Source organism: Leucoraja erinacea, chromosome 21 (genome assembly GCF_028641065.1).
Source record: "Leucoraja erinacea ecotype New England chromosome 21, Leri_hhj_1, whole genome shotgun sequence".
Classification (NCBI taxonomy): Eukaryota; Metazoa; Chordata; class Chondrichthyes; order Rajiformes; family Rajidae; genus Leucoraja; species Leucoraja erinaceus.
In genome coordinates this window covers 7,462,285-7,487,903 of record NC_073397.1, presented here as the reverse complement: position 1 = coordinate 7,487,903, position 25,619 = coordinate 7,462,285, and the positions used below count along the sequence as shown (strand labels likewise).

The 25,619-nt window shown below is 43.0% G+C and overlaps 1 protein-coding gene across 3 annotated transcripts in view; it reads right to left on the bottom strand.

The window, feature by feature from the left end:
- Positions 1 to 9,881: 9,881 nt before the first annotated feature.
- The window catches only part of rab22a (RAB22A, member RAS oncogene family), a 48,469-nt gene continuing 32,731 nt past the window's right edge, over positions 9,882 to 25,619 (bottom strand). Inside the window, exons 5-7 of one of the 3 annotated variants that reach the window (XM_055652029.1) lie at positions 25,408 to 25,514; positions 22,955 to 23,064; positions 9,882 to 10,527 (exon numbers count right to left, since the gene is read on the bottom strand). In XM_055652029.1, coding sequence (XP_055508004.1) covers positions 10,499 to 10,527; positions 22,955 to 23,064; positions 25,408 to 25,514 — 246 coding nt within the window. In that variant the 3' untranslated portion in view covers positions 9,882 to 10,498. Of the gene's footprint in view, positions 10,528 to 12,179; positions 20,489 to 22,954; positions 23,065 to 25,407; positions 25,515 to 25,619 lie in introns of those variants that run through there. The other 2 variants (XM_055652028.1, XM_055652027.1) reach the window with 2 other exon arrangements.

Genomic DNA, 25,619 nt, shown 5'->3' with positions numbered 1-25,619 from the left:
TTGTCTACCTCCAAGTCCATCATGCTGGGATTCCCCACCAGGTATCACTTCCTCAACCATTGTAATTCGTGTAATCCCCTTTTGTTACTGCGATAGAAGGGGAGGTAGCTACTTTACACATTTCACTTCCTTAATTTCACACATGCAGGAACAAACGCTTCCATCAGTGGGCAAAAGGTCAAAGGCTTCCTGTATTCCCCGACACTGGAGCTACACTGCGGACACTTTAAGATCATACTCCTTCACATGGCAAACATTAGGGAACTCTTCCCCTAAGCTGAATATCACTCTCCAAACAAAAGCCACTCAGCATTGGAAACTCACCACTTCTTTAGGTTCCGGCATTCCCGTGCCCTCCTTTCAAGGAGCTGGCTTCTCCTTGCAGGCGATGTATAGAATCTTCATCCTCCCCTTCAGTGACCCCAGGACAGGGTACCACCAGTCTCTGCAGAAAAACCTGGGTTTAAAGTGCAATGTGGCGGTGGGCAGTCCCAGGCTGTCTCCACCCTCCAGCTTCTTGGCAGCCCACCGAATGATTCCAACACACATCCCATCCTGCCCGAGTACGTCATGCATTATCTGCAAGCACAACGCCAACTTCTCTCTCTTGTTATAGAATGTCTGTTCCAACATTCTCTCTGGTCATCAGGGTCTCATCTTTCTCACTCACTGAACATAGCAGTGAAAGACTCCTTGGGTCCCTCTCTAGGTTCCCGGGAAGGGACTCGAGGTGGCCAAGATTTTAACTTATTGCACCGCCTCAAATCCCCTCTTTTGTCATTGCAAATCAGTTTCACCTTCCCTTTCCACACACAGATCTCCCACCAGCTGGACAATGGTCGATTGGATTACTTCACATTTATAGATGGTATCCAAAATCTGCTCAGCTGGGCAATGCTCCAAATCCACAGGTTCACTGCTGTGGGACAATCGTCTATGATTGATGGCGTTTGTGAAGAGCATGTTTTTAAGCTGCAAGATGATATTGGCAAGCTGGGCAGGGCAATACCAGCGTGAATTTAACCTTGATAAGTGTGAGGGGATGCATTTTCGGAGATCAAATTAGGTTAGGACCTGTACCATAGAGCCTTAGGGAGAGTATTAAGGAATAAAAGAGACCTCAGTGTATAAGTCTAACGATCCATGAAAGTGGCAGCACAGGTAGACAGGGTGGTGAAGATGATATACAATATGATTTCCTTCATTAACCAGGGCAAGAAATATAATGGCAGCAAGGTCTTGGTACAACGTAATAAAACATTATTTAGGCCCCCGCTGAAATATTGTGCACAGCTTTAGTCACCACATGATAGGAAGGATACGATTACACCAGAGAGGATGCAAAAGTGATTCACTAAGATATTGCCTGGGAATGGATGGATTGGTTCAGCTCTAAACTGGACAGACTAGGTTTATTTTCCTTGGAGCAGAGATAGTAAAGGGAGAATTATATAAAGTTATGAGATGCTTTGAGAGGGTGGATAGTCGGAAACTCGTTTCCATGGCAGGGGTGCCTAACAGGCCATACAGTGAGGATCAAGAGGCGATTCGAGGCGGTGGTTGCTATTTTGAACACCCTGCCTGAGGAAATGGTGGAGGAAACTGCCCTCACATTTACGATCTGGTCAGGCACTAGAAATGCCAAGGCACATGAGGCTACAACCAAGTGTTGATAAAAGTGAGGTAGATGCAAACATCTGGAGCATCTAAGTGGGCCAGACCGCATCTCTGCTGAAAAGGAATAGCTGACGTTTCAGGCCAAGACAAGACCCTTCTTCAGACTGAGAGTCAGGAGAAAGTGAAATGAGACATATAGAACAAATGAATGAAGGATATGCAAAAAAGTAATGATGATAAGTAATGAAACAAGCCATTGTGGGCTCGATGACAACGAGTTACAGTGAGATTCAACAGGACGACTTTGAAACTAGTACCATAACTTGGGTAGGGACGGACGGACGGAGAGAGAGGGGATGCGAGGGTTACTTGAAGTTAGAGAAATTAATATTCATACTGCTGGGTTGGAAGCTAGATAAGTCATGCTGGTTGGCATGGACACAGTGGGCGGGTTCAGTGTTGTATGAATCTATGGTACACAAAAAAGCTGGAGAAATTCAGTGGGTGCAGCAGCATCTATGGAGTGAAGGAAATAGGCAACGTTTCGGTCCGAAACGTTGCCTATTTCCTTCGCTCCATAGATGCCGCTGCACTCACTGAGTTTCTCCAGCTTTTTTGTGTACCATAGATTTTCCAACATCTGCAGTTCCTTCTTAAAAACTGTATGAATCTTTAACTCAACATGCTGGGTGACGGGGTGGACACTTGTCCGATCGGCTTGGAACAGAAGGCAGGTTTGGACAGAATACCTCAAAGGTGCTTGATGACGTAGTCTCCAAAATGGGGTTTGGGGGTGGGCACCATGGCACAGTGGGTAGTGTTGCTGGTTCACAGCTCCAGGAACCCGGGCTCAATCCTGGCCTCCGGTTTAGCCCGTGTGGAATCCACACGTCTTCTCCAATGCCCAAGTGGCAAACTGCCAACGCTCTGCTTTCCTCTCAGATCCCAAAGGCATCCAGGTAGGTTAACTGGTTCCTGTATTGTATATCTTTATTGTCATTTCCTGAGTATTTGCATACCCAGAGGAAACAAAAAAACGTTGCTCAACCAGTGTCCATTCAGTGTGCGTGAAAAATAAATAGAAATAAAAAAAATACATGTATCATGAACAAATTTAACACTACTAAACATTCAACAGGCGTTCCGACCGGCAGCGGCACAACAGTGGCTCTACTTGGCAGGGGGCAAAGTCCATTTAGCAGTCTTATAGCCTGTGGGAAGAAGCTGAGGAGCATCCTACTGGTTTTGCAGCTAATGCTCCTGTACCTCTTCCCAGATGGCAGGATGGAGAAAATGTCATGCGATGGGTGGTAGGGGTCTTTGATGATGGAATATCCCCACGGTCTTTGATGATGAAATAACCCCACTGTAGGTAAGTGGCAAATTATCAAATGTAAGTTGATGGGCATGGGAAGACAAGAAACATGGTGACGGAGATACAAGAGGGGTGTAAGAATGTTGCTATCACCCTGCTGGAAGATGGCATGGACTCGATGGGCTGAATGGTCTCTTTCTACACTGTAATAAATGAGCAAGCGTAAATGTGTGAGCAGCTTTTTCCATCACCTTCTGGAATCCTCATCTGGATAAGACATCTATAAGTATCTAGATAAGTATCTAGACATTAGTATGTTGGATTGATTTAACAGGTGAGAATTTTTCCTCTGGTGTAACACCCCATATGGAAATGAAGTAGTCACACCAACATGTAGCAATGAATAGAGATACAATATGGCTTTCTGGTAAGCAGCAAGGGATATAGGCTAACAGGAGTGTGCCTTTTTGTAATTAGAATGACTGTGAGTTAGGAATGCAAGCAATATAGGCATCAAGATCATGTAATTGCGATCGGGAATACTACTAGCATAATGCACAACAATATTTAATTACTGCAGGTAAGAGAGGAGTGGGTTGCAACTGGAGTATAGTATACAGTAACAGCCGATCAGGTTTTAATGTATTTTACAATAATGTACAAAGATTCTGTTCTGGGTTTCACTCCAGTTGCCATATGTCACACACTCCTGTTACAGATTGGCCCAAGAGTAGTTCAATCAATTGTAGCGTGTAATTTATTGCAAGGAACAGCACCAGAGTGTAACTCACTATGACAGCAGTGTAGTGCATTGTACACCATCATTCAGGAGTATAGCAAACACCTTGGGAGGTTAGCTGTACTGTGATATGGAGTTCCTTACATAGCTGTTAAAATCATGCTAAATACCCCATGGTATGTTACACTGGAGGGCTGTTCACCACACCATGTTAATCTCCTCTTACATCACGCTGTATTCATCTTTCATTCGATCAATAACAATAATTTGCATTTATATAACAACTTTAATGCAATAAAGTGTTTCCAGACAGCTCAAAGGAGAATCACCAGACAAAATGTATTTTAGTACCCCAAGGCTGACCATTGTATTGTGATAATTGCTAGGCTAATCATTACCCATCTTGCCCCTATATTCCTTCTTAAGTTTGGTTAACAAAAGTCTATCTGATTCAGATTTCAGTTAATAATTGACCTGTTCTCAATGAGCATTTTCAAAAGAGGATCGAAAACTTCCAACCTGACCAGTGTACAAACGTTTTTGAACTTGGCCGTTGAAAGGCCTGTCTTCTCGGATTCAGACTCCATCCCATGGGCCTAGTTTCCACCAGCAGAGAAGAGAGTGCCTGGAGCGCATCATCCCTCAACCCAAGCTCAGGAAACGCAGCTTTAGTTTGACACACAGAATTAGTAGTAAATATTGATGATATAACACATTGCTGGAGGAGTTTCATACAAGATTATTCACAGGAGGAGAAGGTCCATGTATTGACTTGGTACAACCAATGTCATGGGCAGCTTTACAGGTACAATATCTTGCAACAGAGATAGAATACACAATGATTGAGATGCACAAATTAATTGTTGCCATGAGGACGTATTGGAAAATTATATGCTGAGTTTTCAGAATAGAAGCAGAATGCACTGTGTCAGAGACAAGGGATGGGGGTGGGGTGATAGTAGCACTTACTGCAGGTAAACACAAAAAGCTGGAGTAACTCAGCTGGACAGGCAGTATCTCTGGAGAGAAGGAATGGGTGACATTTGGAGTTGAGACCCTGCTTCAGACTGGAAGAAGGGTCTCGACCCAAAACGTCATCCATTCCTTCTCTCCAGGGATGCTGCCTGTCCCGCTGAGTTACTCCAGCTTTTTGTGTCTATCTTTGGTTTAAACCAGCATCTGCAGTTCCTTACTACACATTCCTTACTACAGGTGTCGTTAAAGGTGTGGAAGTGTAGTGAGTGTCTCAGAAAGGAATGTGTCACTAATAGAGAGGTGGCACTGAAAGCAGGCAGCAAGTGAGAGTACACCACAACTAAAGGGTATTGTAACTGGACGGTAACATTGAAGGAAAGTGATACGCTGCATCATACAACAAGAGTATTACACTCTAGAATTAAGTATATTGCATTATTTTAAAAAAGGAACACAAGTATAGCCTGCTGTGGAAGGATTGTAATGCTTTGTAATGGTCAGGCCTGGTTGGATTATTTGCTTCAATGGAATTGTAATAACACATTATGCTGGAAAATGCATTAGAAAGCTAATGCCAACTTTGATCAGATGTAGTTCACACCTGAAATTCACGCACACTGCAGTGTCGTAAAAAGGCCTCAGAAATAATTGAACGTATTGTCAAATCCCATTCATCAATAACTGCTTTGTAACATCACCTTCATAATTCATGTAACACCAATCTGTCAACACAGTTTCTACCCATTACTCATCGCTCCACCACACCCTCACATATTCTTCATACACTCCATTTATTCACACCCGAGAAATATCCGAAACATCACTCATTAGAAAGAACATTCTTCAGTGGTTAGTCCTGCACTCATTGCCTAAGTGCAGAAAGTTCTATCATAACCCCAACTGAGCTGGACTTTGTGAGGTCAGGAATGATGCTGTGCACAATACCCAGTTGGAGCCCTCTAGCAGAGCGTCTCCATGTTATTGGGCTGAATGGGAGGGGAACGTCCAAGCTGCAAGTCACAGAGTGACGAACAATGACTGAAGATACATGGCCTACTCTGTCCTCACTTAAAGTCTTGCATCTCATCTTTGCTTAAGACTAGGGTTTGGTCTCACTTTGGACACTGTACCCAATATCGATTCCTTGGCAAACTTTAAAAGGAGTGGCTCGGGAGAGGGGCTGAAGGTTGATGCTTAGTTTAAAAGGGCCTCGGTTATCATCGTAGGTTTAGAGCAGCATGATTAACTACTATGGGGAGAGGGCTAGTTTCAACTGAGAGCAACAGGTTTGCAAGATGTGTGTTAACATTTCAGAAGGCTGCCAATTTAATTAAAAAAAACACAGGCATAATTTAAATAGCCTGGAATGGTAAATCACTGGAATCTGCGTGGAAGTGTGGCCAAATATTAGGTCCTCCTAACCATTCCCACACCGAGTCTCTGGGGCAGCTGGGGACAGGAGGTCTAGTGACCAGGTATTCTGCACCACTGGCTTAGAGACTCAAACCTCTTATGACTAGAAATAGGCAAAGGTTCAGGAGATTTGACCGAGTAATTTGAAGATTGGTAGGGATCACATTAAAGTAGAGCACAGAAAAAGGTAAGCTATGGGGATAAAAATCTGATATTGATATGCAGAAGTAATTTTATCAACTTTCTCCATTGCTCCCTCGTTCCAGCACTGATGTGTTATTTCATTGTTCATTATTTCTGGATTAAACATCATTATGTGCACCTTTTGATGTTGCTAAGATGGCTTTCTCGACTGGGCATTAAGTCAGCACCCAGTCACCTCATCTTTGGAGACATCATACACAATTACGTCCACCTAACAAAAACAAATTACTGCTGGAGTGTCTCAGTGGTCAGGCGGCACCTGTGGAGGGGAATGTTTTATGGTCAAGATTGCACAACTGCAGTCTTTAGTCTCTCCATTTTACAATCCCATCTCAGTCAGGGACCTTGGTATCCTTTTGACATGTATCACTAAATATTCATACTCTCTCATCCTTCCCCACCCCCATCTTAGGAACTATTTCAATCCCTTTCCACCACCTTGCACCAAAAACTACTCATTTATGACATGGAGTATACATCAGATCAAAAACACCACAGGAAGTACTACTAGCCCTGTCAGTTAATAAAGAACCAGAGCAATCTATTGAATCTCATTCTCCTGTAGTTATTCAATTCCTCAATGCTTCGACAACTTTTTCTTCTACATTTATAAGTTGTGAGTGCTAAATTCGGAGATTCGGAGGCTCCAGCCACCGGCCCAGTGGACGGTGACACGGGAGCCCGCGGGTCCCTGGTTGGAGACCGCTTTTCGGAGCTTCCGCAACGGCGACTTCTCCCGCCCGAGTTGCGGGGTTGAGATTGACCTGGAGCGGGGCCCTTACATCGCCCGGCGCGGCTTCAAATTGCCGCGGGACTTGCGAGCGCCCGCAGGGGGCTCCAACATCAAGACCCGGAGCGCGGCCTTGCATCGCCCGGCGCGGCTTTAACGGCCGCGGGACTTATTTACCATCGCCCGCCGGGGGCTTTGACTTTGACATCGGGTGGAGAATGGGGAGTGCAGGGGAGAGATAAGACTTTGCCTTCCATCACAGTGAGGAGGAGATTCGCTGTGATGGATGTTTGTGTAAATTGCGTTGTGTCTTGGTTCTTCTTCTTGTTTGTATGACTGCAGAAACTAAATTTCATTTGAACTTCTGGGTTCAAATGACAACAAATAAAATCTAATCTAATCTAAATCATAGCCATGCTTTTCACAAAAGTGGTTATACCTCCCCATACCTTTTGTCTATTCTACCCATCATTTAAATATATGCATCCTCTGTTTTGTGAATAATTGCCATGTTAATTCAACCCGTCTCTTTTTTTTCCAACAGACCCCACCCATTGCTCTGCCCCTGACGGGAACTTCACTTTAAATTTGCATCACAGATTTGTAAGGTAATTCTTTAAATGACTAACTTGACACACTTATCAATTCTTATGTGACAATCTGTTCTTAGTAAATCTTTGCAAAATGGTATGGGACACCTGTACACATTAAAGATTCAATTATAAGTAAATAGCCTTGTGTAGGAAAGAACTGCAGATGCTGGTTTAAATCGAATGTAGACACAAAATGCTGGAGTAACTTAGCAGGACAGGCAGCATCTCTGGAGAGAAGGAATGGGTGACGTTTCTGGTCGAGACCCTTCTTCAGACTTGTTCTGACCTACAAATACCCTTGTCCCTGTTCTGCATTCCTTACATTCTGGCTTCTTTTATCCTAGGCTTCATGGCCGTGCATTTCACAGGCTGTGCTTGTCTTGCACCTTAGAATTTCCTCCCATTTCCTCTTCACTTTATCCATTTGTTGATCAAACTCATAGTCAGCCCATACCTCCTCTTTTGGCTTTTTTGCTGTGAAATGCCTTGGGAGTATTCTGTAGTATAAGTGCTTTCAAGCCAAGTTATTGCACCAAGTTTTCCAAAGACAAAATATTGCAAAATATTTTGTGGAGATTACTATTTAACACCTGATGCCATTTTGGGGTAAACAAGCCAGACATTCAGCACAGGAGGCTAGTGCGTCTTTAGTGATTTCAAGCTGCTGATGAGGTCTCCGTCTCATTCTTACCCATATCCACAATATTTTAGCAGTTCTACTAAAATCCATCAATTCCATTCTCTACATTGGTTCCACATGATACCAAAATTATTTATTTGTCATATATTGAATTCCAGTTACTCACTAACAAAGAGTTTCTGATCAATACCCTCAAGTTTGAGAAAAGCTCTTTCACTTTGTTTTCCTGATGAGAAATTCTAGTTTTTCCCTCACTTTGAACATTTTTTTCACATTATCCACAGAAAATTATCTGGAATCTTCCCAGTTCTCATTAAAGAACAGGTCGCCAGCTGCACATATGGGTACAAAACCGGATCATTAGGTGGATAACTTGGTGAAAACCGCGCAGCACATCATCCGTGCTCTGCTCCCTGCAGCGGCAGCGGCGGCGGCAGCGGAGACCTGACTCGGCCTCTGAGCTGTGGCGAGGCAGCGACCACCGTCGAACCGTCGCCTCGGCGCAGAGGGAGAACAAAGAGGGAAGAGCCAGAGACTTTAAGATTTTGCCTTCCACCACAGTGAGGAGGTGTTTGGTGAACTCACTGTTGTGGATGTTAAATTTGTGTTGACTATGTGTTTTGTCATTTTTTTAAATTATATGTATGACTGCAGGGAAACAGAATTTCGTTCAGACCGAACGAGGTATTGTACTTCCGGTGGCGCTGGTGCCAGCAGCCTCCACCTACAGCCCGGTATCTTTTTGTTTTTTTGTTTATTTAGTTATGTTAAAGTGTATTTCTTTGTGTTTTTTATGTGGGGAAAGATGGCACGGTGCGGGGGATACCGTCCTTCAGCCGCTTCCTGGTGAGGACGCGACTATTATTCGAGTCGCGTCCTCGCCCCTGCCCCCCCCCCCCCCCACAGCGGCCTACCTACCTGGATTGGCGCGGCCTTTCCTGCCGGGATCGACCGGAGCTCCAGCAACGGCGGGACAGCGCTGAAACATCGCGGGGCTGGCGATGCCTTACCAGGGGTCGCCATCTGGAGCCCGGAGTGCTGGACCTGCTGCCGACATCCTGGAGCTGCGGTTTGCAGAGCTCCCAACGCGGGCGGCGCTGATGGACAGCGCGGGATCCTGCGACTCTGCCCGGCTCGGCCTGTGGACTCAGGAGCTGCAGACTCCGGCTGCGGGAGGCGGCTAATCAGGAGGTCCGGGCCGCTGAGGAGGAGGCTGCTCACCGTCGGGGTTCGGCGTCGGCGTTCCACCAGCCCGGCGTGTGGGCCGGAAGGCCCCGACCACGGATGAACACGGAGGGGAGGCTGGCTGGACTATGGCGCCATCCTCACCTGGGTGCCATTTATGTTATGTTGTGGACTTTATGTGTTTGTGCTTTTTTTTAAAAAATTTTTAATTCAATTTCAATTTTATTTTTAATATGTTTTATTATTTATTTATTATTTATTTTTATTATTTTTCTTGTGATTTTTTTTAACGATACTGCCTGTAAGGGAAATTCATTTCGTTGTCTCAAATTGAGACAATGACAATAAATTTGAATACAATACAATAGAATACAATACAGAATGAAAATAAACGAATCTAATCTAATCTAATCTAATCTAATGGATGCCCTCCACCGAAAACGGTGTCCGAGACGGGCCGGGAAGATCATTAAAGACCCCTCCCACCCCAACCATGGACTGTTTGCCCTCCTCACATCAGGGAGGCGGTACAGGAGCCTCAGGTCTCGTACCAGTAGGATGAGGAACAGCTTCTACAATAATACCATCACATTGCTGAACTCGGAGTCCCGCCGATAGACTTCTCCAGTCTCTCCGTCCACATTGTTCGATTATTGTTTGATTATTCTGTATTTTTATTTTTATTTCTATATTGCACTATACTATGGACTAACGCTAAACTGCATTTCGTTGTACCCATACTCGTATTTGTGCAATGACATTAAATTTGAATTGAATTGAATAACTTCAAAGTACGCATACCTACCATATCACCAGGCCTACACAAAATCTGGAAAACAATTATATTGATAAAAGAAATGCAGTGGTCCATGCTTCCTGTGAATCTTTTAATGGCTCTTCGATAAAGCACCAGGCAAGATAAACTGGATTCTAATTTCAATTGAGAAGAATGCGTTCAGAGATGAGGGTGAAAGGATGTTCTTCAAACAGAAACGTTGTGGAAGTTGAGATCGGTGGGACCACTTGATTTCGGAGCTGAAGAATCAAATTTTATTCAGGCTATGAATTTGGAGTTCCTAACATTATGTCAAAGCTGGAAAGGCAGCAAAAGCAGTTCTGTGGGGAAAAATAAATAAATCAGATTGATACATTACATAAGTGATTATTTAGTAGTCAACTGTATTCAAGGGGGCTGCAGAGGCTTCGTCACTGAATATGTACGAGAGATTTTTAGATATTTAAAGCATCAAAACTCATGGCAGTCAGTACATGAAGGTGGCACTGATGTACAAGTTCAGAAAATCTTGCCGAATGGCAGAGAAAGCCAAAGGGACTGAATGGTCTTTTTCTTGTATTCCTATCATACAAAATGTTAGAATGCAGCCTTTTTTGAACTACCAGCTCTCCCACAGCCCACTGTCTCCGCCTCTTCCATTCTTCTTCCCGCCCCCCCACCCTCACATCAGTCTGAAGAAGGGTCTCGACCCGAAACGTCACCTATTCATTCGCTCCATAGATGCTGCCTCACATGCTGAGTTTCTCCAGCATTGCTGTCTACCAACTTTAATGATCAGTTATCAGCTTGTGCATTTGAAATACAGTAATAAAAAAAGGCATCATTGGAGGGAAATGGGTAGACTGCATTTCAGGTTGCGCCTCTTTCAGACTGATGTGTTGAATGGAGAGAGCTGGTAGAAAGAGATGAGGGAAAGGTGGGGGCCATGAGATGGCAAGTGATGGGTGGATCCAGGTGGAGGGACTGTTTGATGAGTACGGGTGGAGATAATCAAAGCTGAAGTACAGAATGCAGAGTGCTATATAGGTTGGATCAGTTCAAAAGTAATAAACAGCTTTGCAATGTTAGTCCAGTGAACACAAATTGAAACTTATCTTAATTGGTTATGGACTTGTTCAAAATACATCCAGAACTAAAGCCTGATATCAAATCAGTGCAGAAATAAAACAACTTTCTACAGTAAACTGCATGGCATTACAAACCCAAGGTCACGACTATTTGACTAGCTCCGTTTCATATTCTATCTCACCCGTGCCATATCAATGGCTGAACAAGAAACAGATGCCTTTGGGATGGGGACAGGTACTTTTAAATAAGCCCATAATATCTTGAGTGGTTGCATCATGAAGCGGTACAGCAACTCAAAGAAGAGGAATACAGGGACTCAAGGCTGCAGAGAGTGGGGGTTTCAGCCTGGCCATTCCCAGGGCTGGCCATTCCCACCTTCTAAAGCATCTACACGAGGGTGCCGCCACAAGGTGGTGGTGTTTCTCATCGAGGATCCCCACCATTCTCACTGCTACTGTTGGGCAGGAGGTACGGTAGCCTGAAGTCCCACAGCAGCAAGTTCAAATACAGCTACTTTCCGACAACCATCAGTTATTCAATTGACCCACACACCCCTAATCCTACCACGGCAAAGGAACACGATGAATTTGCACCACCATCGACCCGATTGTCCTGCTTTTGTGCAGAAAAATAGTATTTTTTCTTTTCGTGTGTGTGTATGTGCGTGTGTGTGTGTGCGCGCGTTGCACGTACAATTGATGTTTTTCTATGTTGTCTGAATCTACATGGCTGTGATGCTGTAGCAAGATTTTCACTGTTCCTGCATCACAATTAAAGTCGACTGGAATTGAAATGCAGCTGTGTATCACCTCTGGATGATTAGTCCAATGCTAGTCCAGATTGAGTACTAGTGGTATTCTGCATTACATGGTAAAACAGGACATCAAAGATCGCCACACAAACAAAAAATTATTAAGTTTATTAAGAAACTGCATACAACTTTCTCTTGCACATTAGAAAACACATCATGGATCATGTAGTGATTTTAGGAATTATTAGCTCCCGCTTTAAGTGATTCGATATTGGTGTGTTAACCTAATCTACCAGTTACAAACTAAAATATGGGAAATATACTTCAGTATTACAAATATTAATAGTTAAACAAGTTATACATTTTTTTTCTGATGTTATTATGTAGGTAATAATTGATTAAACAATCCTAATTTGGGACCAGCCCGTTTATTCCTACCCATCAGATAAGCTGAGCAAAAAAATCCTTCATGGCAAATAACATCTCATGCATTAGAACAAACTGAACTGTGGGCTTGAATTGTATCAATGCTGACGTCATTATTCAATTTAGCATGTTAGTTGATGGCATCAATTATCTACAGTATTTCCTTGAACTAAAAACCATACAGCAGTACAAATCAAAATGCTGTCAATCTTGGGCGGAGTCCGGAGGGGGTTTTGACCTGTAAAAAGACGTATTAAGAAAGCACATTTTATATCTCTGAGCCCAAAGCATCTTCTCATCACTGAAGTATGTCAGATGTAATCACCGTTTCAAGGTTAGATATGTAGCAGCCAATTAGGGCAAGGTACCACAAATGAAAAAGTGATAACGATCAGACAATGTTTTATTAATATTGACCAAAGCATAATTGTTTACAAGGACACTGGAGGAATAAAAACTTGCTCAGAATATGCTAGGGGATACTTTTTATCCGTCAGGCCAGCTGGAGCTTGGTTTAATGGGACAGAATTCCTCCAGCACCATAAGAGTGAAAGGCTAGATTTGTATGCGAGGTTGCAAGTAGTGCTAATCAGAAGCGGTCTCTGGATGGGAGCGTTCTCCATGAAATGAACAAGAACAATTCTCCATCATGGGCATACGGCAGAAACCCACCATCTCCTTCAGCCACTTTCACAGTATTACAGTATTCAGGGGAGCATGAAAAGATAAAATGCTACTTATTTCATTGGCAATGCCACCATGAAAGAAAATAGATTGGTTTAAATGAAAACAAACATTTCTTCAGTCTAACTGTAACAGCTGAAAGATGTATCCATTTTCTTGGAACAAAAGTAGAAATGTAGAGCATCACACAACAATCCAGAGTATCACCTCAATATTTAGGTGTATGGACACAATATTCATTCAGACACTCCACCCCGACACCAACAGCATCATGCTCTAATAGAGGGTACAGTATCCTGCTAGAGAGGGTACAGAGAAAATTTACGAGGATGTTGCCAGGACTAGATGGTCCGAGCTATTGGGAGAGGTTGACTAGGCTGAGACTCTATTCCTTGGAGCCCAAGAGGAAGCGGGGTGATCTTAGAAGTGTATAAAATCACGAGAGGAATAGATCAGGTAGATGCACAGAGTAGGTGAATCGAGGACCAGAGGACATGGGTTTAAGGTGAAGGGGAAAAGATTTAATAGAAATCTGAGGGGTAACATTTTCACACAAAGGGTGGTGGGTGTATGGAACAAGCTGCCAGAGGAGGTCGTTGAGGCAGGGACTATCCCAACATTTAAGAGTTAGACAAGTACTTGGATAGGCCAGGTTTGGAGGGATATGGGCCAAGTGCAGGCAGGTGGGACTAGTGTAGCTGGGACATGTTGGCCGGTGTGGGCAAGTTGGGCCGAATGGCCTGTTTCCACATTGTGTCACTCTATGCACAGTGAGCCTGAAAAGCTGTGTGCAACATGTACGTGGCTCCTGGCTCACTATCTTCCCTGTTCAGCAGCAAGTACAAACTGGGTGCAAACCTTCTGGCTGGATGAGGCTTTGCAGCAGCTTTGGCTGCTTGCATTTCTTCATGCACAGGTCTAGTGTTTTATTTATTTATTTGCTTTTCTGACTGAAAGTGGATCGCCTTAGAGAGGCGAGGTTGTGGGAAGATGCCAGGAAGGGATGCTTGGGACAGTGAGGTGGGGAAGAGAAAGCTGAAGGCAATTTTGTTTTGTCAATCATAAGGGCCCAACAATGATACCACAAACAGCGCAAGTATGAAAGTAAACTGATTACATCAGGCACAATTGAAGCCTTGCAGAGGCTGAACATGAGCATGCAAATATACTTAATTGCAAGTCAAAGGCAAATTTTATTGCCACAGCGAACTTTCTAAGTGGCACAAGCGACTGTAATGCTGGAACATGTAGCAAGCCAAAAAGAACAATTGGAGGAACTCAGTGGACCAGATAGCATCTAATTTAATAGATGAGCTAATTGAACTGGTGAGTTTGAAGGTTCTCAATATGTGGTGAGACTCTGGGTTTGGGGTGTATGTGTGTGTGTACAGTAACTTTAGCAAAGATCCTGAAGCCACCACCTGTCTCTATCCCCAACTCCAACACTTCACTCTTCCTCTGTTCACCAATCATTGCTGGCTGCTGTCTCACCCCTCTTCTCTTTATACCAGTTATCTCACCTCTCCTTTGTCTGATGTAGGATCTCGACCCCAAAAAGGTCAGCAATTCCTTTCCCTTCCCTGCTCGACCTCGAGTTCCTCACCCTGATCGTATGTTGATCCAGATGTCAGCATTTCCAATCTTAGTTTCTTAACTTTGAGGCACATTATTTGGAAACAAACAGTGATGTGATTTGAAAGAACAGATTCTATCACCAAAACAAAAAGTAGAAAAATTAACATCCAGCACTGTAAGAGCACCGTGTCATGTATTTCATCATCTCATAAAACTGGGCAGAACAGGTGCCTCAGCAGCAGCAGACATTTTGTTAGATTGGAACATTTGGGAGTGTTATAGAGAAAAATGATGCTTCTGACAAAAGCCAGTTGCCTCTACTCCACTCCGTGGGATCTGACATGGTTGAATCCGACAGGGATTTGAACATGGCCATGTGTGCTCCTGTTGCAGCGACTCTTAAGTGCCTTCCCAGATGCTCTGCCTCCACCCCCATCAGGTCTGGCCAGGGATTCCCATTGGTGAGAACATTACATTTCTCAAGGAGAATTCAAAAATGTCCCAAAGGTGGGTTCTCTGTTTTAGTAACCTCTTTCTGTGGATGAGCTTGGAATTGGAGTATTATAGCACAGAATCAGACCCTTTGGCCCAGTTTACACCAGCCATCACACTAATTTACAATATTTCTGTCCCAATCCTATTTCATTTTCCTCACATGCCCATCAACTCCACACTCACCAGATTCTACCACTCTCAAAACACTCGGGGCAATTTACAATAGCCAATCAACCTACCAAATGGCATGAGTGTTGGGTGTGGGAGGAAATACATGCAGTCATAGGGAGATTGTGCAAACTCCACAGACACCATCTGAAGTCATGATTGAACCTGGGAGGCCGGAACTGTGTGACAACAGCTCTACTAGTTGACCACTGTGCAGTTGGGATTTCAGGAGCCTGGCGCCAGGCATGCAGGCCATATTGCCCATCCATCAGTCATGGTGAGTGTGATCGGAGCCTGGACAATGGGGTTGGTGGCCTGGGAGAATGTCAACATTGGTTTACCTCTATTGCCAGGTCGAGAAATTTGCAGAGAACCTTGGTGGTACAGTATCAGAGTTTCTCAGAGGTCAGAAAAAAAGTATTTGCTGCTGAATCTCAGACATGTCAGAAAGTATCAATGCGTTGCTGATCACTTGCCCGTTAACCAAGAGAAGCAACGGATATCACCAGCAGCAGCTCATTTAACTACTTGCATTGGGCACTCTTCATAAACCACTGCTATTTAACATTATTTGCAAGCTAGGTAAGATGCATATAACTGGATCAGATTTGTTAACATCCATACTCAAACTGTAGTAGGAAGCCTGCTTTGGATTTGTTCAGTTGGAACCTATTCTATGTTGGATGGTCATACAGGTTTAGAAACTGGATAGCTGAAACCACTTCACAAACATTGTGCACACACTGCATGACAAAGTGAAGCCCTTGCAACTTGAAACCTGCACCAGGAACTTGCTGATGTTTTGAGTTTCTGCTTTTAAAATCATGACTTGCATCAAAATGCCGTCAAAAGGTCCGTCTCACTACAATATTTTTGTGCAGAAAAAGGAACAGTCAATGTTTTGTGTTTAACGTGGAAGTCAGGTTGCTATCCATCTCAAAAAGATTGCAATGCAGTTATTAAGTAAGACATGAAATGTAACTGTGTCTGGTCAGTTTGAATGTTAGCGCTGCAGGTGTATTTTGTGAGCCAGGCCAGAGCTTTACTGATCTTTTTGACAAACTGAATTTATTTCAGTTTAGTTGAGAGATACAGCGCAAAGCTACATACTTCGGTCCACCAAGTCTGCACCCATCAGCAATCCCCGCACATTGCACCTGTCCCACTTAGGAAACCTGAACGGAAACCTCTGGAGACTTTGCGCCCCACCCGAGGTTTCCGTGCGGTTCCCGGAAGTTTTTGTCAGTCTCCCTACCTGCAACCTCTGGCAACCACCTGCAACCTCCGGGAACCTCCAGTTTGTTTTATTTCTTTTACATGAAAATCTCTGCACTAGTCACGTCAAAATGCAAGTGGTGTTCAAGAATGGAAGTGAAGGACAACCTTCACTTCCTGATGAAAAAAGTCAAGCAACAGAGAGAGAAACAGACCTCATCTTCATAATTGTGTTTCAAACTTAAAGGTATATAAATAAAAGTACAAGTAAAATATAGGCTGTCAAGCACACGGAACAGGTACGTTTTCTCTGTGTGGTAGGGATCGGAAGAAAAGAAGATGAAATGGGAAGAATGTGGCCCTCAAAACCCGTCATCTGCTCCTGTTATTCTCTCACGAGGAAACAAATCAATTAAAATTAGACCTGCATATTATCAATATTATCCACAAGATTCAAAGAGCTGACACTGCCTGACAAAGGCTCCAGACCTAGACAACTTTCCAGTTGTAGTAAAGACCTGCACTCCAAATCTAACCGTGGCCCTCGACAAGCTTTTCCATTGCGGTGAGAAATGACATTTACTATACAACGTAGAAAATTATCCAGGTCGGAAGCAAAACAAATTAAATCCAACTGCCTGTCACCTCACTAGTCTATTCTCAAAGTGCTGAAACTGTTCTTGGCAATGTAGCGTCTGATTATCACCAGGATCACTCAGCTCGAGATCTCACAACCAAGGTAGAGCGACTGCCATTGACATCAAGATGGCATTTAACCAAGGATGATATGGAGTAACAATGGGAAAATATTACAACCATTAGTACTATACTTCACACTAAGGAAGATAGTTGCAGATACAGGCTGAAATTTCAATGTAGTACTGAGAAAGTGCTGGTAGTATTCTTCAGATGAAAGAAGTCATTGGCATTATTCTAATAAATAATTATTGGAGAGAAGGGAAGTGTGGAAATTTAAAAATCTTGGCCAATAGTTATCCCTCAATGTATACCACAAATCACTTAATTTTCTTGCAGTAGATTATTGCAAATTGGCTGCCACATGATCAACAATTTACACTTTACTGGTTGTAAATCTCTTTAGGGCATCCCAAGATCTTTAAAGCCACTAGAAAATCCTTATTTCTAAAGCCGGCTTGAGATACAAACTCAGACCGCATGCAAATAACAGAGATGTACTGGAAAGTATGTACCTGAATTGCCATCCAAACAACTTGTTACAATGGACTTTAGCAGAAACAGGACTGAAGAAACCTTGCCAACAGGGGCCATTTGCATGAATGCAGAAGTATGACCACAAGACAGAGAACTGGAGCTGTGTGCCATAACCTTTTACCCTAATTTTCTTATTCTCGGCAAAATTCAGAAGATAAAAACCACATGGCAGCATACCTGACCTCACCTACTCCATTTTGTATTGCTGTCCATCTTCCTCTGCGCATGACAATCCCTACTGCGAACTTCTAACAAACATTAGTCTACTGTATGGCATACAAATAAAGTTTGTCAAAAGAAAAAAAGATCCACATTTAAAAGATAACGTTAGGTCAGGCTGGGCTAATTTCCATTAGACTAACATATCTCTACTTGAGCTAACAGGACTTCAAAATTATTAATGCAAAATAGCATACTTCTCAACCATTTTGACTCTTTTGTGTTTGTTTTCTACATGACTGAAATCACATAAACCAGGTCTGGAAATTTCATACAAACCACATATAACCTAAAGACAATATCTCTGGTGGAAGAAGCCAAAATGCTAGGCAATGGAAAGAATATTCTGTGGTTAACTCGCAGAAAAGCTCCATCGCCTGAGTAGTTGGCCGATGGTCAACTCCAGTTAAATGGTGCTGAGAAGCTCTTCTGAAGAGCCCAACCCGAGAAGCATTCATTCAATTTATTCAAGACTGATTTGGATTATTCCACAAAAATCAAATTGCTTTGCTGATATTAAAAGGAGACCATTAGTTGGGGGAAAAAAAAAAGTGCTGGAGAAACTCAGTGGATTAGGGCAGCACCCTGGAGGGACTAGACACGATATATCAGGTTGGAACCCTTCTTTCCAAGATGAGTCGGAAGAAGCGTTTTAACCTCAAACATTGTCTGTATATTCCCTCCATTGATGCTGCAACGTTTTTTCTCGTTTTGCTCAAGATTCCAGCATCTGCAGTTCCTTGAGCATCCACATTAAGTGTGAAGACCAACAAGGTCCGGCCATCAAATAGCTTCATCTTTAAGTGGTGAAATCAGGATGACCAAGGAAGCTAGTGTTAATATCGCTCTTCCTTTAAAATTTACGGTACTAGTGCTCCAATTTATACTTGTTAAAGCTCCCATAACATTAGCTTAAATGTGGTCTGCAGACACACTAATACCCGGACTGGACAGCAGAAACAATGCACACCATTTACTTCATCCAACTGAAGAATACAAGTAATTGAGGGAATTGCTTTTAGAAGCTGCGCAAACGTTCACTCCCTTCCTCACTATGTAGCCTTGGGTTTAAAATATATTTGAATCTATGTCATTGAACTGAAGAATCAAAACTAATTCCATGGACATAGGTTACTTCTATATACATAGATAATTGTTGCCAACTGTGCCACCTGATCCTTCTGAATGTGTTATCTCTCACTTGGGAACAATGTTATGAAACCAACTAGCCATCGTTCATGCGCAAGGCTTTGGGGGGGGGGGGGGGGGGGGTCATTTGACCATAAGCAGCGATCAGCATGTTCTCACCCGTCACACACATGCATGCATTCTCCGCAGGCAATCAACAGATAATAATTGGGAACATGGATGGTAGATTCTTTTCTACTTCCTCATCAACTATAAAATCCCTTACCTAGCTCAAAGCAAGTAAAGGTATAGATAGGCGATCAAACCTGGCAGTAGCCATGGTACACTTATTGTATCAGCCACGAGTGGAGCAAAAGCCATTCTCAACTTTTCACCACATAACAGAAGTAGTAATTTTGGCTGAAGCTGGAGTAATTCAGCGGGTCAGACAGCATCTCTGGAGAAAAGGAATAGGTGATGTTTTGGGTCGAGACCCTTCTTCAGACTAGTCATTTTGGCTGACGCCCAAGCACTTAGGAACAGCAGTAACCACCAACTCACATGGTGTTGCTACTTGCAGAGGATAAACTGTTTCAGAGGGAGTTGAATGTATTCAAATCCTTTCAATCCCAAGAGCTGAAAGTCAAATTGTCATAATCTGTAGTCTGAACTGCTGTCTTGGTGAGACACATGGATCAGGCTCCTCTTGTTGGAATCTTGTTGGAGTGGTTATGTGAATAAAAGAGTTTGATATGTTTTCATGAGGAAATCGCTTCAGACAATTCCATCTGGGCAGGGTGCTGCAAAGTGCATCTTCAATGAAGTCGGATTCTTGGTTACAAAACCATCTAAACAAAAAGTGCATCATTTTCCCTTTAGTTGTGTAATTAGTTTGATCTATTTACATGAATGGAGAAGATAAAGTTTTCTCTTGCACCTATGCATCAGACAGCTCTTGAACATCATTCAAGCATTCCCTGGATCAATGGTGTCTTTGCTTGGGCATTTTGGGGAGGAAAACTCAAGCCGTCGACAAGGCGCTTGCCAAGGAGTCGCGTAAAGCACTTTAGTTGAAGAATGAGACATAGTTATGAGCAGTGATTGTTCCTCCATCACGGATAGCACAGCAGAAAAGCTGAATGCTGGAGCAATCATTTTATATGGGATGGAATCCCTCAATCTTCTGGTATGTGCATGCCAAGTCAGTTCGACCTTCCAGAATGGTCAACAACAACTGCGACTTGTGTCAGTGGGTGGTCTCCTCAACTTGAATCCTTTGTTTGCTCCTGGATTGACAGCTGTTGAAGGAATCCGGCGACCTAAAAGAAGAGGGCAAGAGAAATCAAAACAATTCTAGGTATTTTAAAAATCAATTTGTTGTTTAAAACTTCAATCAATTATAATCTTCACCTTAAATTTTTTTTTAATGCCACTGTTTGCCAAATGACAGTGGGAACAGATATTTACTGTCGAATCAGTGCAAGATTATAGCTTTCAAGCATTCATTAGAGCTTGCTCCTCAATAACACAACCAGGTGTTAAAAGGCAAATGGAACAAATCTATGTCGAGTCCACCATGATTGCACATAAATCCACCGTCCACAAATAAAATATCAAAATAAATGTGTCACATGTTTGGTTTTCTCAAAATTCAAATCTTGTGAATAATGTGAGTGGTAAAAAGTTAGTTATTTTTGTTTACATAATCCTTGGAATGCTGAAGGAAATGCAAATGGGCTTCCTCATTATTTCACAAAGGAGAGGCTTGCAGGTTTATAGCTGTGTAGTGAAACTTCAGTCAGAATGGAGTAAGTTATTTAGATCCCAACTGGCAGTCACCCAAGGCACACAAAAATGCTGGAGAAACTCAGCGGGTGCAGCAGCATCTATGGGGCGAAGGAAATAGGCAACGTTTCAGGCCGAAACCCTTCTTCAGACTGCCACCCAAGGCATTTGGGTTTTAAGACCCCCGTAGAACCAGAGAGCTTCAGCTTGGATGGGGGAGGATGAAGAGGGAGGCAATGACAGTAAACCTAGGGAATATCATACATAGGTTTGATCTTTTTTACCAAAGCACATACTTGGGATAAAAAGAATGCAGCCAAAGTAGACTGGATCGATTCCTGCAACAGAAGGTTCATTTTAGGAGGAAAAGAATATGCGGACAGGGTTTAAATCATTGAAACATACAAAGCTTGGATGGAGTTTGACGAGATGGCTGTAGAATTGATACTTCCCCTGGTCAGATCATTTAGAACCAGGAAACACTATCAAATTAGAAATTGAGATGGTTCTTCACTCACAAAGTGATGAACCTTTGGAATTCATTACACAAGCACAGCTGGGAGATCTGCTGTCTCATAATGCCAAGGACCTAGGTTCATTCCTAACCTCAGGTACTGTTTGTATGGAGGTTGCATTTCTCCCTGTTTTCCCCGCCACCCCTCACATCCGTACGATGGCAGCCTCGCCAACAGTCTGTCCCATCCTCTTCTTCTTTTGTTGTTTTTAGTCTGTTGTTAAATTTGTGTTTTAGTGTATCTTTAGCTTTGCCTTTTGGGGGGGGGGGGGGGGGGGGGGGGGAGTGGGGGGAAAACTTTAAACAATTTATTTCCTCGATGGAGATGTGACGTTTTCTGTATGACACTGCGGCCTAACATCGTGGAGCTGGCGGTCCCTTTGCTGGGGAACGACTTTGGGAGCTTCAACCGCGGGAGCCTGCGGACATAATATCATGGGGCTCGCGTTGCCTTGGTTAGGGATAGACTCTGGGAGCTCCAACTGCGGGGGCTTCGACTGCCCCGATTTGGGAGCTTCTATCGCCAGCTGCGGGAGCTACGATCGCCCAGACTGCAGATGGTTCGACTGCCCCGACTGTGGGAGAAGAGGTAAGATGATAATACGTTATTGCCTTCCATCACAGTACGCTGTGGTAGATGCTTATGTTAATTTTTATGTAGTTGTGTGTCTTGTTGGTTTTTTAATATGACTGCATGGCAAATCAAATTCTTTGTATTGTAGAGGCACCAAACGTGGTGAACAAATGGGTTACTTTACTCAGGCATAAAAGGTGTGTTATACATGCACGTTGGTCCTCTAACAAAGTTGTTGTTGCTGCTGCGAGGCTGTTGCCTCATGGGCTTGAGCTGAGCTCGTGCCGAGGTGGAAGGACACTCACCACTAGAGAGAAGGGAGCTGGTCAGCTCAAAGTAAGATAGAGAGAGAGAGAGAGTTGTCCCAGGGTTCGTTATATATCCCAGGACACACCCCTGTGCCCCGTGACAACTCCTCCCTGCCATTGCCCAGTCACGTGACCGATTGCCGAGGGTTCGTGTAGCTAGTGGCCCAACCACTGGGTGCCGCCACAGTGTGTTTTTAAATTCTTTGAATGTTATTATGCTAATACATTAATTACAATTTCCATTAGTTAATTGACCTCTGTAATATGGCAAATGGCAAGTGGATGAGAGAGTGGGATAACATAGAACGTATGAATGGGTGGGGTTCAATGGTTGATGTGGTCTAGAGCGGGCTGAAGGGCCTGTTTCCATGCAGTATTTCTAAACAAGACGATTGTGGAGGCTCAGTTGCCGAATATATTCAAGCCATGAACAGACATTTTAATATTAAGGAAATCGAGGGAATCAGTACTACACCGGGGAAGTACTGCTGACGTCCACTAATTTTCAGACCTCGTGGCAAGACAGAGCAAAAAAAAACCCCAAATAAACGTGCCCAGATACAGGAAACTAGTGAATACTTCAAATAATAGAGGCCATACTCACTGATTTCTGCAAACAGCTCATTGACGTTAATTGCATTTTTGGCACTGGTTTCCACAAAGACTGCATGAATGGAATCTGCATAGTCCTTGGCATCCTTTTCAAGTACCTCCCTGCAGTAAATATCAAAATGTTGTGCTTGGTTTGTTCAATTCAGTAAAGATCTACTTCAGCAGAATAGCAAGGCAGCACATGGAACTCATCCATATTAACTTATTGAATGGGAAACCTGATTAAATCTGCCTCTTGGCTTTTGACCAGTCAATGAGATAGACATTTCTCATTGATAATGAAGAAGCACAAAGAAAGCCAATAAATCCATTCCCCAGTGACATTTTCTCTAGATTATCAAAGGGTGACCAAAAGCACATCATATGCTTGACTGCATTCAGTTTTAATGCTGCAATCACAGATCCTTCTCCACAGAGATCATTAACAGTAATTTGGAGCCTGTACAGCACTAAGATGAAAGGAAGTTGCACTTCTACAGAGAAGTGCATTACATATCAAACTGTGACCACATTGATCATCAGATCTGCATGGGCAAAAGCCATTTACGACCTTATCCTACACACAGCAGGTAGAATAACTAGCAAATGAGACTCGGGGGAGCCTGAAAACTCACTACTGAACAGCATTCCAAATTGTTAACAGTATTATGGCTAACATTTCTGCTAAGCTGTTTTTATTCCATTTCTATAATTGTCATCTTTTCAATTGTAGCAGTGGTTTTGTGACTTTCAAACAAAAGCATTTAGTGGCGAGGTTTCCAAAATAATCGAGTGGAGGGTTTTCAGGAGCATTTGGTACCAGAAAGTAAATGGCATCATTAAATAGTATTAAGTAATCCTGCACCCGAGCAGAATTTGTTGATTTCATTAACTTTACCGCCAACTTCCACCCGCAAATTTCATGGACTATCTCCATATCCGACACCTCTCTTCCCTTGAAGATAGACACAAAATGCTGGGACAGGCAGCATCTCTGGAGAGAAGGAATGGGTGACATTCGGATCGTTACTCTTCTTCAGACTGATGTCAGGGGTGTATAGATAAGGAACGACTATCGACCAGTGGCATTAACGTCTGTAGTGATGAAGTGCTTTGAGAGGTTGGTTATGGTGCATATCAACTCCTACCACAACAAAAACCTCGAAGCACTACATTTTGCTTACCATCTAGAGAGTCAAGAGAATTTTATTGTCATGTATCCCAGATAGAACAATGAAACACATCCACACCGCCATCGGGAAGATGGTACAGGAGTCTGAAAACTGTAACGTCCAGGAAACAGCTTCTTCCCTAAGGCCATCAGTATTAAACACTACAATCTCAAATAAGCTCTGAACTTCTATTGATTATTATTGGTATTATTACACTGTGTGTGTGTGTGTGTGTGTGTGTGTGTGTGTGTGTGTGTGTGTGTGTGTGTGTGTGTGTGTGTGTGTGTGTGTGTGTGTGTGTGTGTGTGTGTGTATGTGTGTGTTTCAAAATATTGTGAGAAAAACCTTCAAATTAACTAAAGTAATCACACCTTTGGAAAATATATAGGATTGGCTGTTCACTTAGTAATGACTTCCACTAACATTTCATTAAGGTACAAAATGAAAATTTACAATGAACTCCAAACACAAAAGTCCATAAAATACAAGTTTAAGGAGAGACGTTTAAGAAGTTAAAAATGGCACACACAACTAGTTAAGATAATGAAGTCCAGAATGTTGCTTCAAAAGCTGTCAATTCAAGCTGCTACAACCTTTAAATCTGTGCATTACAAAACAATTAAACCTGGGCCATGTGGGTTCCTCAGGTGTTGTCTGTGTGACATTTTCCATATGACCACGCAGGTTTCCTCAGGATGCGCCAGTTTCCTCCCACACTTCAAAGACATGCAGGTTTATAGGTTAATTGTCCTGCTAATTGCTCCTAGTGTATAGGGAGAGGATGAGAAAGTTGGGTAACATAGAACGAGTGTAAATGGGCGATCGATGGTCAGTGTGGGTGGTGGGTTGAAGGACGTTAGAGATACAACGCAGAAACAGGCCCTTCGGCTCACCGAGTCCGCACCAATCAGCAATCACACCATAAACTAGTTTGATCTTACATCGACAATAAAGACAATTTACAAAAGCCAATTAACCTACAAACCTGCGCATCCTCGGAGTGTGGGAGGAAACTAGAACACCCGTGAAAACCCATGTGATCACAGGGAGAACGTACAAACTCCGTACAGACAGAACCCAGAGTCAGGATCAAACCCGGGTCTTTGGTGCAATAATGCAGCAACTCTACCGCTGCACCAGTGCCGCCCAAAAGGAAAGACCTATTTCTATGCTGTTTCTTTGTAACTAAATAAACTCCTAATTTACACTACCTGTCTTTTAAATTACAAAAAGTTGACTGCTAAAATTAAACAGAACTGTTAACACTTAACAATTTTAACATTATGCAACATACCTGGCATCTGTAAGATCACATTTGTTTCCTGCAATTGCTACTACTATATTTGGGGGTCCATGCTGTCGCAGTTCTTTCACCCAGTTCTTCAGCGTTTGCAACGTCTCCTGCAAAATGCATAACCAAAACAAGTGGCGGAAAATAATTACACCGCAAACCACTTGAAAAGCGCCTCTTATCAATAAAGCAGACAATCTGTTTCACTACACCAT